At 42.6% G+C, this 15,413-nt stretch overlaps 1 protein-coding gene across 1 annotated transcript; it reads right to left on the bottom strand.

Annotated features, from left to right (window-relative positions):
- Positions 1–581: 581 nt before the first annotated feature.
- lrsam1 (leucine rich repeat and sterile alpha motif containing 1) lies at positions 582–15,048 on the bottom strand. Its single transcript, XM_004561897.4, has 25 exons — positions 14,740–15,048; positions 12,668–12,846; positions 12,531–12,587; positions 11,792–11,836; positions 11,489–11,566; positions 11,194–11,262; positions 11,025–11,109; positions 10,823–10,944; positions 10,650–10,740; positions 8,681–8,790; positions 8,531–8,560; positions 7,669–7,791; positions 7,386–7,525; positions 7,248–7,292; positions 6,637–6,707; positions 6,257–6,356; positions 6,079–6,166; positions 5,910–5,984; positions 5,509–5,589; positions 4,495–4,590; positions 3,476–3,574; positions 3,265–3,396; positions 2,580–2,646; positions 2,224–2,438; positions 582–1,391 (listed from the first exon to the last, which is right to left on the bottom strand). The coding sequence occupies exons 2-25, from the start codon at positions 12,737–12,739 to the stop codon at positions 1,269–1,271; spliced, it is 2,214 nt and encodes a 737-aa protein (XP_004561954.1). The 5' UTR covers positions 12,740–12,846; positions 14,740–15,048; the 3' UTR covers positions 582–1,268.
- Positions 15,049–15,413: the final 365 nt, after the last annotated feature.

Raw genomic sequence — 15,413 nt, 5'->3', positions numbered from 1 at the left:
CACTTCATATGCTGTCACAGGGACTGTCATCTATGGAATAAGAGCACTTTTGTGATTGATCTGATGGTCACTAAACCACTGAAGAAATACAAAATACTCTTTCATAGTCCGAGAAGCAGATTTTGTGCCGAGTTACAGGAAACAAGATTCACACTGAACAAACTGTGAGAACTTTAGATTTTTAATTTCAGTGTCACTCTGTGGAAGAGCCTAGCACACTATGTCCAACATATTATAATCATTTCAATGTATAGTATAGTGAATAAGTTTAGAAAAGGTGCTGTCACTGAGTGAAAATCCAGAATATTTCAAGGCTGGGCTTAGATCCAGGTAACATCTCTGATCACACTGCTCCAGCCTTCCAACTTCATCAATAGCTCGATAAAATGGAACTCAGGATTTAATCAAATCCAAATGTTATACCCTCAAATCGACGTTAAAGGTCACAGTAAAGGTAGAAAAAGCTCAGAAATGAGTGTGTAGTTGTTTTATAGCTCATGTTTATATACATACACTGTGTTGAGATATCTGCCTGTGTAGTTATAATCAATAAAAAAAACACCCACTCTGACCACAGGAAATAACACGTATGGATTTTATATTCATACAGTCTGACGATATCATCACATTGACACTGAGGTGGAATCTCTGACACTGAACAAACTCATGTGGAGTTTTTAAAGGAGAGACTTTACTGAAGCATGCGAGAGGTTAAGAGCACTTGGTAAAATACACCAGCATTAGTGATGCTACACACAGACAGGTGACATTTGTTACATGGTACAGGTGAAACAGATGGACGAAAGGAAAAGCAGCAGTAAGAGGCCGAATCAGAGATGGAAACGATGAGCAATGAGGACAGAAATCTTTAAGGATCACCAGATTATACTGAGTTATTTAAACGTTAAGCTTTGGTTACTACACTAGAATTTTAAAAAAAAATAAAAAAATAAGTCATAGAAAAAGGCACGCATCAGTCATGAAGGCAGTGAACAGTCAGTGAGTGGTGTCATCCACTCGGCTCTTTATATATCACATAAAATAAAAATTACACAACTTAAACAGAACAGACACAAATAAATCCACCAGAGACGACTGGAAACACGTTAAAAAGATCTGAGAATGTCCTTCACAGAATACAGTTTGGTGATTACAGGAAAAGTGGCTCAGCGCTTTAAAAACCCACTAAAAGCTTCTCGACACGACACAGCAGCAGCTTCATCGTCATGCATAAATAGCTGAAAGTGACAGTTGTGAGGGAAGAGGGTCTAGTTGTGGTAGAGGCGTATGCGCTGGGATATGTTGGCCCGGCACAGAGGGCAGTTCTGCAGGGCATCGCTACACACCTGACAGCAGCACACATGACCACACGGCAGGAAGATCACCTGAGACTGCAGAGACAGGAGAGACAGTGAGTAATCTGAACTTTGAAGCCATCTTTCAGGCTGTCCTGGTTCTCACCATCTTGAATGAGCCATCAGCACTTCCTGTTTCCTCTGCACCCATGCAGGTGGAGACTGTTATTACCAAAATACTTAACAGTGGAAAAAACGTAAAAACTAACACCTCTCATGCCAAAAACTGCAGTTCCTCTAGTGGCCACACAAGGCTCCAAAAGCGTGTCAGTCCCATTGGATCTTATCTGAAGAACAGTTTGCATTAATAGGGGCGTGGCCTCTTTGACAGACAGGTGGATGGCCACACAGGCAGTGTAGCTGCTTGGCTTCACCTCAGCTAACTGGAGTCCCTGAACTGGACCTCAGGACCATGTTTGTGCTGTTGGAGCCTTTTCAGTGCAGTTAGCCAATAATAGGGCTGCTGTGAGGATGCTGTACCAACAGACTGACCGAGAAGCCTGAGCTCCAGTTTTGGTGAATAAAACTTGTTAAGTTTTACTGCCATTTAAGATCAGATCAGAAATGAGGGGAAAAAAAAATCAGAAAATCCAGGTTTCAGAGCACAATGGTTCAGCGTTCATCCTGATAACACCTCCTCCTCATTTCTAATGCATTAATGCTCCCAGCAGCAACACTTGTACTAAACCTCAGTAAATCATGTTTGTATAACTGAGATCATGCCTGTCAGTCAAACTTGTCACTTTGCCCCTTTATTAAAACCCCAAACAGTTTTTTATGCTAAAAACGTGTTTTCTGCTCTCAAATCTGACATCTGATCTTATAATCTCATTGAGACTAAACTCATGACCATTTTAGCATTTCTTACCCCGGTCTCCATGCAGACCACACAGTCTGAGCTTCCCGGCCCTTCCACAGGGCTAGGTGCTGACGGGGTGACGGGGGTCCCCGGGGTCCCCGGGGTGAGTGGTGGGCTGGGCATTTGGATGTTTGAGGTGCTGGGAAAGAACGGAGGCGGGGAAGGAGATGGCGCAGAGGGGGTGACTTCCACTTCCGCCTCCTGCTTGGTGACTTTACAAGGTCCTGTAGAGGAGGAAACGGATCACGTCACTTTCCACATGCTAAACACTGAAAATCTAACATCTCTGTCCCATTAAACAGTTGCAGTGTGTCAGTGTTACAATGTGACTAACGCTCAGCTGTGGTGTGATGTGTGGACTGTACCTTGAGGCTGGCGTTCCCGGGCCCAGTTCAGAAGAGCTTTCTGGATTCCTGCTTCACTGATGCCCAACTGAAAACAAAGAATTCCATAAAGCTGATGATTTCATAAACCTGGATGTGACATGGCACCATGGATCCAAAAAAACAAAGCTTTAAAAGTTACACTGAGATGATCTTTAAATGCAACATGATCCAGTTGGAGAATAGAAACCTGCAGATGGCTATGTCAGCTACTCAGTGACGAAGGTGAATCAAGACACCATTCACCTTCAGAGTAGAGACCATCAAAACAGCACCTCCCTGTTTTTCTAATTTTACCCGATTTATGAAAATAACAACATCAAATGTATAGTTTAGTCTGATCTGTCAAAAGTAAGAATCTGTCCAAAACACTGCTGGATCCAGAGCCAGGCTGAGCCCTGTCTCTGGTAACAATCTCATCTTTAATATTCAATAAGGCAGAAGTAGTAACTAAATAATGGAGTGAAATAAACCAATTTTCTGTTTCATTACGCTGGAGATTGATTATTTGATGTTGATGTTCATACAGATGCTGGTGCAGAAACTAGACCTGGGCCAATCAAATGGCTTCCAGTTAATATGACAGATAATCAAGATAAACATTTTAAAAAATAAAAACAAAAAACAAATCGAGCAGCCCAGACAGAAACTTGCGCTGCAGACGCACCTTCTTGAGGTCGGAGGAGCTCATGTGGTGAAGCGCCTCGGTCGTCACTCGATGATGAGCCAGGATGGGCAGGTAGTGCTGAGCGGACAGTTTGCACAGCAAGTTCACCAGCTCCTTCTCCACACCCGCTTCCTGCAGAGAGATTACAGCTTTAGGTGGGATGCCACACTCTGTTTCCAGATGTTGCAGATGTTCATCTGTGCTATGTAACCTGCATGCGGAGTGACAGCGGCTTAGCGTCCAGCAGCCTCTGGTACTGGATCATCCAGTAGTTCTGCTGGTTGGACTCAGACTTCAGCTCCATCTCAGCCTGAAAAACACAACATGGGTTTTTGTTTATCCTCAGAACAGGAAACACAAACTCTACAAACAGGTATAAAGTTTATTTATAAAGTAGTTTTCATAGACATCTGGTCACAAAGCCATCATAACAACAAAAGGAATAAAAACATTAAAATATAATAGAAAATTAAAATGCATTTAATTGCAATACAAAATGTAAAAGTTAAAACTGAATAAAAGAAAAGAAACCAGAAATGTATTTGAAAGAAACAGGATTGTGAAACTGATTTTTCATGAGAGTTGAAGCTCAAAGAAGAATCAAATATAATGAAAAGATCACGAACGCTGGACTTGTGAGAAGGTAGAAAGAGTTTGACTGACATTTATATAGTTCAGGAGGATCAATAATCACACAATACCCAATCAAGATCATTGATGGAGAGATAGTGCGAGATAAACGGTTATCTGTTCATCCGCTAAGGCTTAAAAGACGCACACAGCAGAATGTCATCAGTATAGAAATGATTAAAAAAATGTCAGAAAATGACTGAATGACACCACATAAAGGAAGGATGTACAAAGCAAATTCTATTGGATTCAGCACTGAGAGTTGTGGAACTTCTTCATCTTATACTGGGACTTGCAAGACCTGCAGCCTTCATCATCTCTCTGAAACAACCTGTTTGAGCTCCTCCCCCTTTAGGCCAACTTTCTTCTGACTGGCTGCCTCTCACAAACAGAGGGTACAAGTTGACTATGCTGAGCCCATTCTGTTTCAGGTCACTATATGAAACGGAGTACTAAGAGTAGACCAAAGCCTTGCTGTATGGAAGCTGACCTCATTATTTGAACCTTAATGTTTAATATGAACACCCACCACAGGAAGTGGAGAAACATGACAGGAAATTAGGAGAAGAAGAACAAAACCGCCACGAGATAATTCCTCACCAGAACCTGCAGCAGCTCCTGCTCTCGCTGGTCTCTCTGCTTCAGCAGCTGCTGCAACATGTCGCTGAGCGCCGCGCGCTGCTCCACCAGAACTTCCTGCACACAAACACACACAAATGGAGTGACGTTACACACACATCATTATCAGCTGTGGGCAGTCAATGTTTGTTAGTACTAAGGTTTATTTATTCAACATTACAAAAACTTAAATTTAAATATTACACAAAAAAAATTGGATATCAAATTCAAAAGGCCATGCAGGACTCGAGTGCAATGTTATAATAAAATACCATAGAAAAAATGCAGTGTGACTCCATTGTTAAAAATAAGTAAATAAAAAAGAACTAATATGAATGAGTTAATATGAATCTTTTCCTCCGCACCAAAGCAGACAGCAGTACAACCAACAGCAGTCGCATAAAGTAGCAGCACACACGTGACTATACACAGCAAAAATACACAACATGAAACAGTTTCATCAGTTTACTTTTGTCAGCATAAATCACACCGTTTGAGCTGTACTGTATTAAAAGCTGTCTGCTGCTGACAGAGAGGTGGTCCTGAGGAGGTGCAGAGCAGTTCATCACCATGTCATCAGCATAAAATCCAAGTTTGTACTTGTCTTATATGACTGAAATTATTTACATATAAAATAAATAGCAGTGGTCCCAGAACTGAACCTTGGGGAACACCTTTTTAGTCTTGCGTTTGTTTGTTTTTTGATAACCCTGCATTGACAGTTCTTTGCATTTTTATTGATCGCAGCTCGATCAGTTAAAAGGACTGTCTAATGTTGGCTGCCGTTTTGCTTTTAAGCTTTCTTCCTGAAACCTCACTGGTAGCCAGTTAAAACCTTAACAGTTTGTTTACTGTAGTTGCCTCTGTCACTCGTTTTAAGTCGCACATTTAAAGCTGCTGATCGTTTTCTTGAAATTTTGAACTGCTGCCATGAAGCGATGACATGGAAGTGAAAATAAACATGGGAGGGCAAACAAAGAAGGCGGTGACACCCACCTGCAGGTTCTCAGCATCCAGATTGCGTCTTTTAATCTCCAGTTTAGTCAGCTGCATTAACTCACCCTCTATGAGATGGATCTGAGGGACAGTGGAGAAGCAGACATGAGGCAAGCAAGGAGAGGGGACATGCTGCCGAGGCTATAATAATCTATGAGAAGCAACTTAAACTGGACATCTTCATTACTGTTAGGATGAGTAAGATGAATCTGATTATGAGCAGATTGTGGGAAAAAGTAAAATGACGTTAATGCCCAGTGTCTTTTCATTTTCAGCTATTTTTTTTTCCTTAGACTTGAATTAACTGAGTTTTTTGGACCTCTGGCAGAAACGAGCTGTAAAAACAAAACAAAGCAAAATAAAAAAACAAATAAAAAAAACAATGATGCATCGTCACCGACCTGGTTACGGATGTACCCATGAACGGCGTCTTTTTGGAGCTGCAGCGCCTGGAATGCTGCCTTCTGCATCTCCTCCTGCAAAGACAACCATTCAAGGCAGGTCACCGAGGTGGGTTACCGAGTCCAGCAGCTTTAAACAGAGTGGGGGTTTGATTTCTACTCATCCTACCTCCTGTAAGATCTGGGCGATAGCTTTGGACTTGTCCAGAACTTGGAGGCACAGCATCTTGTCAAACTTCCTGTCTAAATTCTCTAAACTGTTACATAAGGAGAAGAGATTACAACATCTTTCCAAAAGCTGTCACAGGTCTCCCTGTTTATGGTTTGTGTATATGTGTGTTTCTGACCTCCTGCAGGCCTCAGTGACCAGGCTCTGTCTGCGGTAGTCACTGGCCTCCTGGAGGAGGCTCATGGCGCAGCTGTCAGACAGCATCTTCTGCATGGCCGCTAAAAACAGAGAGCAAGGAGAGGGGAAGAAAACACCACATGAGGAGCATGCTAGCTACGTTTTTGTCTTTTCCAGCTCTATGTTTTCATTCTTAGAGTAGCTTTGCATGATTCAGACTTCAAAATAATCCTTCTTTATCTCACACTTTAAGTATCAACTTTCCATACCTGAGATGACCATATTAGGGAGATCCCCTCTCTATGATATCATACAGAGCCAGAGTAGAAAAAACTGAGTAAAATTATGTGTTTTAATGCCTGAATGAGACAAGCTCTATACCTGCCACCTCCTTCTTCCTCAGTGAGTTAGCTTCTTCCTGCGTGATGGTGGTCAGATGTTCCATACGGATCCTGAGGGGAAAACATTTTGTTTCAGCATTTCACTGCAGACTTACAGGAACTTTCTATAACTTCCTGTGTTTAAAACGGCTAAGTCCTAAACAGGATGTGAAGAAACAATCACTGTGACTTTATCAACAAAACATCTTTGTAATGTGTTGACAAGATATCAACTGAAGTCCAACTAGGACCACGCTGTACCCTCATGAAATATCTCACACAACTACCAGCACCTCCATCACAATACAGCATCGCCACTGGCTTTGATGGAGTCAGATTCCAGACAGGAGCAACGCAGCAACTCACGATCTGTATTCCATTAAGATCAGAATATGAAAATCAAGCCCTCCAAACTGGTTTGTAAAGTGTTCTTTTGTCCTGCTGTTATTTTTTTTTTTTACCCTCCCATCCCTGAAAGCACTTTATGCATCTCCTTCACAAAGTGCTCCAGAAATAGACAGCTAAGTGGGAAACAATTGGATGAGTGCTGCTGTGTTGTAGAGTCTTATTTCTCTTCCCTGTGTGTTATGGATCATTGGTCAGAACACTCACCGATCCTCCTCCATGGCTTGGAGGAACTCTGCACTCTTTTTCTGCCTGCAAGGATGCAGATGAACACACTGCAGTTAGCACAGACTCATCAGTGGAGACGCCATATTTAAAGTATCCGCAGAAACCCCTCCTTCAGACCTGTTGTTGTCCATCAGCAGGCTGCTGATGCGACTGCTGATGTTGTCTTCAGCTTGTCTGACTTTCTCCAGCACCAGTTGCCTCTCAGCCTCCTGAGCTCTCTGCTGCTTGCTGACGCCCTGCTCCACCCTCTCCTGCTCCTAAAAGGCACACACAGCATATAAAACAGGCAATTTTAGGAATTACACACAGAATCATCATCATCAGGGATGATTCGGTGTTAACAGAAAGAAGGAGCTGACAATTAAACCTATCAAGAAGACTTCTGGGCGGTTGTTATTACCTGTCGGACTGAGTTGAGGATGTTCTCCTTGTTGGAGTTTTTCATCATTACAAGCTGGGTATGCTCCCTTTGCTTCTCCTCCAGGTGCTTCTCGAAGGCCAACTTCTCCTGCTGCTTCTGCTCCTGCAGGACATACAAACCAGTCAGAAAACTTTCAAACTTCAGCTGCTCAAACACAGGTTTCACTTTATTCAGCTCATGTAAAAATAATGCAACACCTCTGAACAGAAAGCCTTATCTGCAGATTCTCAGCCCTCTAAATAATAACTACTGCTACAGTCTGCAGCCAGTTTCCACAATAATAAGCTAAAAAAAAAAAAAAAATTCTGTGGGGACAGAACAAGAAATTGTAATAAGAACAAATAAAATAAGAATATTTAATTTCACTGAAACAATTAAAACACAAAAAAGCAGCAAAGGAACTACAAAACTTATCAGAGTCTAGAAATGGAAATTAAACTGGGACCTAAAATCGAACCTTGTGGTGCACCACAGTAACGCTTCAGTTGAGAAGTTGGTGGTCAAAAAAGTTATTTTCAGAAGACAGCAGGAAATCAGATACGTGTACTGTCCTTTATGGCACCTCGTGTTTGAAACTGACCGAAAAAAATTACATCAAAACTGCTCTCTGCTAGGAGAAGGGCTTTTGTTCTCTTTGTGTAATGTACTCAAAAGTTCGGTAAAAGCTAGTAGTTGTGTTGAAAGATGTGCTATAACTTTGTTCTTCACCCTGGTGTTGCAGAAAAACGACACAGGAAATATTAAAGAAAACTTGTATGCCTGAAAGAAGTAGAAAAGGTACTAGATAAAACTAAGATATTAAAAGATGTTGAAGAAAAATGAGGAATGTCTTGTCACCAACCTTTCTCTTCTCGTAGTCACTAAATTTGTTCTGCAACAGAAAAAGAGGAAACACTGAAAGACACTTGTAGTATCTCACACAGAAATCCATAAACGTATCAAAGAAGCTGGTGTTCGTGTCCTCTACACACTCCACAAGAGAAAGCTGTACCTGCCAGGCCTCATCCAACCCATCCAGGCAGTCGGAGCTCTGCCTGCCGCCGTCGCTCTCCAGCACCGGCAGGAGGTACTGAGAGGGTGGGCAGTACTCCTCTCCCAGCTCTGGAAAGCAAACCAACCAACCAGTCAATTCACCTTCATGCTGCCCAAACCACAACAATCATACAGCACATTTTTAGTTTACACCGTGATGTGACACAGAGAAGCCTAGATATTAAAACTTCTAACTTGTGCCAAAACAACAGTTTTGGTCTCTATAGATGGGTTCCACCTTAATAACTGCTGTTCATTAACCAGGAGGGCATATGCAGGTCTTTTGAGTTCATAAGCCTCCTGATGCTACGGTCAGCAAAGTGTACAATGCTGTTAAAGTGGTGGAGCTGCAGGCTGGACCAGGAATTCTCACGGCCTGATTAAAACAACATGAGGTAATGCCAAGATGAAAGTCGCTGCCTCAGCAGAAGTAACCGCACACATACGAGAGAGGGAGAAGTGAAACAGTAAAAATACACATGCATGTTCTGATTTCAGATTCAGTGTCTGTGTTCGTGTCAAATCTGTGAATTTTACTGAACTCTTTGTAGAATTTATTGCCGTTTGTTTAGAGTAACTCTGTTGTGGAAGACCTGAAGCTTTTTTTTTTTCCTTTTTTTTCCTTTTTCAGCTTTATTGACAGGAAAGCGGAAGGAGAAAGAGAGGGGATGACATGCGGCTAAGAGCCACGGGTTGGTTTCGAACCTGGGCCGGCCACTCTCAGCCATATCTCTCGTATGGCATGTGACCGCCCGCTCAACGCACTGAGCTAAACCGGTGTCCCGGACCTTAAGCTCATCTGATGTTTTTCTACAACATTTCTTTTATATGCAATATATTGTAAGCATCTGAAATCTTTAAACTAATTATTCACGTTCCATTCATGTACAACACCATCAGTTCAAAGACAAAGTCATAGCTTTGTCTCTTTTTCTGTGACAGGAAGTTAAAAACATGCAGACCGGGCACCCAAAGCCAACCGATATGATCGAGGTGTAAACCACATTCACACAGACGTGCTGACGCTAACTAGCGAAGGAAGAAGTCTACTGCTGCCAGAGCTGCTAACATTAGCCACACTCGGCTCATATCACGTTTACATGAACGTGCTGTTACACCAAAGGCTGCACAGTTCCTGCACTATTTAAAAATATCAAAGTTTTTCCTTTTAAGACCTTTTTTAAGACGTAGTAAATAAGAACTAACACAGAGTCGTGTGGAAAAAAAATGTTGTATTTTTAACCCTTTTTTAAATCCTTTTTTTTAAACCAGTTTTTTTCTTTATACTGGAAATTAGAAACAAACTCCCTGCTATCTTTCCTTTTTTTCTGTGCACTTCTGCATTTTGAACCGAACAACAAATCAGCATCATCATCTGCTTACCTCATCTGTGACGCGGCACGGGAAAACACAGAAAGACCAACATTTTCATTTCTTGTTTCCTCAAATTTAAAATTTCAAGATTAATGTGTAAAAACAGATTTATTTATTTATCATTATTTATTTTCTATGAATTCTGAACAGACTGTGCCTTTTTTATTATTATTGTATCACTGATGCAAATAGATAAATACTCACTTGAAGCATGTTTAGAAAAGATTAAAGTTCTGATAAAAACTTCACTGTTGTTACAAGAAACCATCAATCGATTACAATTTAGTCTGCGTCATCGCCACAGGCTCATTATTTCCAACACAGCAAAGAAGCATCAGCATCTGCGCCCTATGTGGTAAATCTAAGGAGCTACTAAATCTCAGTGAGCCAGTAGGAAAGGCAGCAATCAACAGAATTCTCACCTACAGTTTGAGGAAATAAGACATTTTAAGATTAATTTTCTTGACTGTGATCTCAGACAGGAACCCTGTAGGTTTACGTTTTTCTGCCGTTAATCAACAAATAAATGAGTGACCACGAGCGGCAAATCCTACCCGTGCACAGGAAGCGTTGGATGCTCTCTGTTCCCTCTGTGCACACAGACGAAGGTGGGAAGGACATCATGGCAGCATCAAGGCTAAAACTCTGTCACAGAAACACACACACACTTATAAAACACCAGTTTGTTTTCAGCCTTCCTGTAGGTCTGAATCAGTGGACACCTCACCTCTAAGGTGCGGATGTAGGCCAGCGCTTTGGGAAGCGTCACAATGTTGTTGTCACTCACATCGAGTGTCCGCAGGCTGCTCAGAGAACCAGCAGAGGACGGCAGCTCAGTGAGGCAGTTTCCTGTTAGAGAAAAAGAAAATACACAACTAGCTTCTTGTGACTCATCTCGCTTCAGAGCAAGCAAGCAGGAAGCATCGTACCCTTTAAATTAAGAGTCTGCAGGAGGCACAGGTTCCCGATGGAATCTGGCAGGGCCTTCAAACGGTTCTTCTCCACATTCAGGATCTGACAGAAGAAGAAAGACCGCAGGTGGATGCTGACGACATTTATTCACACTTACTTCCCGTATAACTGGAGAGCAGGCTTTACCTGCAGCGCCGTCAGTTTCCCGATGTCCTCTGGCAGAGAGGTGAGTTTGTTCTCATGCAGGTCTAAAACCTTCGGAGGGTCACAGGAGGGTTTTCTCAGAAAATAAATCCAGCACTAACATCTGCATGCTAACTCTAACAAACTCTAAGGTAACACAGAGTTAAAAACGATGATGAGCTATGAGCCTCAAGCTGAGGTACACATTCGAAATGCAGTACGTTTAAAAACAAAAAACGAGAGAAACACCATCACCTATGAAGAGGATATGATGATGTCACAGGGTCCCAGGGCTTACCTTTAATGTAATGAGGGTGCTGATGTCAATGCCTTTGGGCAACAGATGCCGCAGCTCGTTGTTGTGGAGGATAAGTACCTGAATGAAAGAAACAGAGGTAACATTTTCATTGCTCTATCTGCTGTTAGTCTGTGAGGGTTGGCCAGTCAGAAGAGAGATAGCTAAAAAGAGGAGGAGCTAAAGCACTAGTTGAAGCTCTAAGTTCTGGAGTCTGAGGAATATTGTGTGTGAGATTTTTTGCAGAAACTCTTCACTGAGTAAATAAATATCAAACCACTTAAAAGCTCTGCAACTCTGTCTCACCTTCTTATGAAGCACTTTGCTGATGGAAAAGGCACTCGAGGGGGCCTGTGATGTAACACACGAAAACATTAGCTGTAGCCAGCACAATTTAATCACATCTTAGTCAATCTCAGGAAAAAAAATGGGATAAAAGACTCAAAGAAAAGAATGAAAGAAAAATGCTGTTCTGTTGATGGTGGCACAGCTGGAAGTAATCTCTCAGCAAAAATAGCAATAATAAAAACACAGTTTAGCTCCAACTTGGCTTTTTTTTTTTTTTTTAATAGAAGTCGAAACTGCTAACTAATCGATTCACATTGTGACTCATTAGTGCTCCCACTAATGACTCCCTGCTCTCTTCCATTTCTCTTCTGTTTGCAGAGTTTTTCCTTTGTTTAGGATAGATTAGGACTTTTTTGTCATAACACATGTATAAATATATAAAATATATATGCAGGGTAACGAAATACAATTTGCTTCTAATCAGAAGTGCAAGAGCAGTAAGTGCAATAAGAGCAGATTATATACAGATATGGGTAGTATAAAAGGTGGGAATATTGATGAACAGATTATCCACAAATAGGTTAAGTAAACAGATGTTCATATAGCTATACAGAGAGCAAAAATACTAGTAGTTTAGAAGTATTAGTAGTTTGCTAACATAACAGAAAAAGAGAAATAAAGGCTACTGTTACTCATCAGGTTAATGTGTAAACCACAACACGATGGCTGTCAGGGATCAGTGCAGCTTTCCTCTCACCTCTGACAGCCCACAGGCTGAGATGTCCAGGATGTCATCAGCACCAGCTTCCTTAGACTGAGGAGGATAACTAAGAGTAAGCGGGTGGATTTGTGATAGATATGTTAACACTAGCACCAGCAGCTTCTTCTTCTTACCCGGCACAGCTGATACTCAAGTCTCTTCTGGCAGTCCTCGCTGGGCTTCCTCTTCCTGAAGAATAGAGGCATCCTGACCCCAGGTGTTTTCCTTCCTGTTCCCTCCCCCTCCACTCAAACAAGAGTCACACGGAGGTCTGACGGACAGGTTGGACAACCCTGACCACACCACCTGCACTCTAGGAGAAGCAGCGACATGAAAGACTAATCAGATAAATATGAATTTAACTTGTATCACAGAAACACAATAAGCTGTAGTGTGATTACTGAATGATTTAAAGGGAACGATTCCGCTCATTTACAGCACTACATTTTTATCCCGGGACTAAACTATTTATGGTTTAGTTTAGGAGGTATATGAAGCCTTTCAGCTCACTCTCTGTCTGAGACAAGCTGTTTTACCCCTAAAGCCTTCACAAAGCTCTGTGTAGGTGTTAAAGGTGTTTCTGTAACTATGGATTACACTCCTCCTCATCCCACCAGTGTTCAGAGGTGAACAATCGCAGATTTCCAATGTATTCACACAAGTAACGTTATTAATATGTCTATTACAATGCTCAGAGAAATTAGAACACTTAAATCACCCATCCATCCATCCATCCATCGATCTTCATCCGCTTTATCCGAGGCCGGGTCGCGGGGGCAGCAGCCTAAGCAGAGAAGCCCAGACCTCCCTCTCCCCAGCCACCTCCTTCAGCTAGTGAAGGAGGTGGCTGGGGGGGGGGACACCCAGCCGGGGGGGACACCAAGGCGTTCCCAGGCCAGCCAAAAGATATAATCTCTCCAGCGTGTCATGGGTCTGCCCCGGGGCCTCCTCCCGGTGGGACATGCCTGGAACACCCCACCCAGGGGGCATCCTTGTCAGATGCCCGAACCACCTCAGCTGGCTCCTTTCGATGTGGAGCAGCAGCGGCTCTACTCTGGGCCCCTCCCGGATGGCCGAACTTCTCACCCTATCTCTAAGGGAGAGGCCAGCCACCCTTCAGAGGAAGCTCATTTCCGCCGCTTGTATCCGCGATCTCGTTCTTTCGGTCACTACCCACAGCTCATGGCCATAGGTGAGGGTAGGGATCGACCGGTAAATTGAGAGCTTCGCTTTTACACTCAGCTCCCTCTTCACCATGACGGACCAGTGCAGCGGAGTGCAGCGGCCGCATTACTGCAGCCGCAGCCCCAATCCGTCTGTCGATCTCCGGCTCCCTTCTCCCATCACTCGCGAACAAGACCCCGAGATACTTGAACTCCTCCACTTGGGGCAGGAACTCATCCCTCAGATTTGGAGGTGCTGATCCTCATTCCCGCTGCTTCACACTCGGCTGCGAACCGTTCCAGTGCGAGCTGGAGGCCCCCGCTCGATGAAGCCAACAGAACCACATCATCCGCAAAAAGCAGAGATGAGATTCTGAGACCACCATATATATATAGATGTCTATGAAAAGTAAAATGCCTCAGTGTTTTCACATTCAGACAGTTCAATGTGAATGCGAATGCAGCTGCAGTAAACAGCACGGCCCCTTGGGCTTACACTTACACATTGAAGCAAATGAATACAAATTCAAACTAAAATTACAAAATTATGTTTTACTTTTTAAATTCATAAACAGCTACACTGATTTACATTGTATATAATGGCATTATTTGGTTTATTTATTGACTTATTTGTTTATGAATAGACTTTAAAGACTTGGTTGCTCAGTTCATTCCTAGATGTTTCACAATGACATATGTGATCTGTATGATCGCAGTCACGGGGAGCTTGGTGTATGGATTTTCCCCACAGCTGAAGGCCCTTGTGGGTGTGGCTTTGGGGAGGGGAACGGAGGATTACCGTAAACTGACATGACGTTAATCAGTAGAATTAGAAAAAGATAATAAACCTCAGTAGACTTTCAACCTGATGACAACCACCTTTAACCCACCTGTGCTCACCTTTTGACAGCCGACAAGTTCAGCTACACTAAACTGTGCTGACGGATAAGCTAACATGCTAAAAGATAACATTAAACTGTAGCCTGTTGGAGTGTGTCAACAGCAGGAAGTGGAGTCAGAGTAATGTCAGGTTTCAAACTCACCGTGTGATTATTACAGTCTCTCCTATTCTTCGCTGTTCTCAGGATAAAAATGTTTAAAGGAAGCTCCGATGTTCGCTAACATGTGAAGTAGCTGGTCCAGTTAGTCGATTTTAACTATTTAAATCTGAACTCCTCCCCACTTTACCCTCGTAGCTCATAAAAATGAAGCCATACGGTAATATTTCCACTCAGATCGAATGAGGCTGACTGCTGCTAACCTACACGAGCTGATTAATGCAATCAAAACAAACAGTTAACTGCATTTTTCTTCTTCTCCGCCCCGTTACCGGCTCCAGCGTGATAGCAGGAGCCTGTCGCCCCCTATAGTTCACACTGCGCATGTGCACATAAGTCATATCAGGTCGCACTGCCGCTGATATTTCAAAGAGTGGTGTAGACTTCTTGTTTTTGCTTTGCTCCCATCTTACTTACTTAATTATAATAACTGAAAATGGTGTTTGATTATGTAGATTTTCAGTCATCCAGTTTAGGGCGGTCTTATGAGTCCTATGAATTGCATACCTGGGACCCTCCACCTTTTGTCTTAAAAATGAAGACTCCTCTTGGAGGAGATGTGAAATATCTTTACTAACTTAAACAAGCCCAGGTCCTTTCCTATTTAAAGCTCCCACAAAAAAATTAGTCTGCGCCGAAGATTCAGGCTAAATTTGGCA

This window comes from Maylandia zebra, linkage group LG7 (assembly GCF_041146795.1).
Source record: "Maylandia zebra isolate NMK-2024a linkage group LG7, Mzebra_GT3a, whole genome shotgun sequence".
In the NCBI taxonomy this organism is placed as follows: Eukaryota; Metazoa; Chordata; class Actinopteri; order Cichliformes; family Cichlidae; genus Maylandia; species Maylandia zebra.
This window is presented reverse-complemented; position numbering and strand designations above follow the sequence as displayed.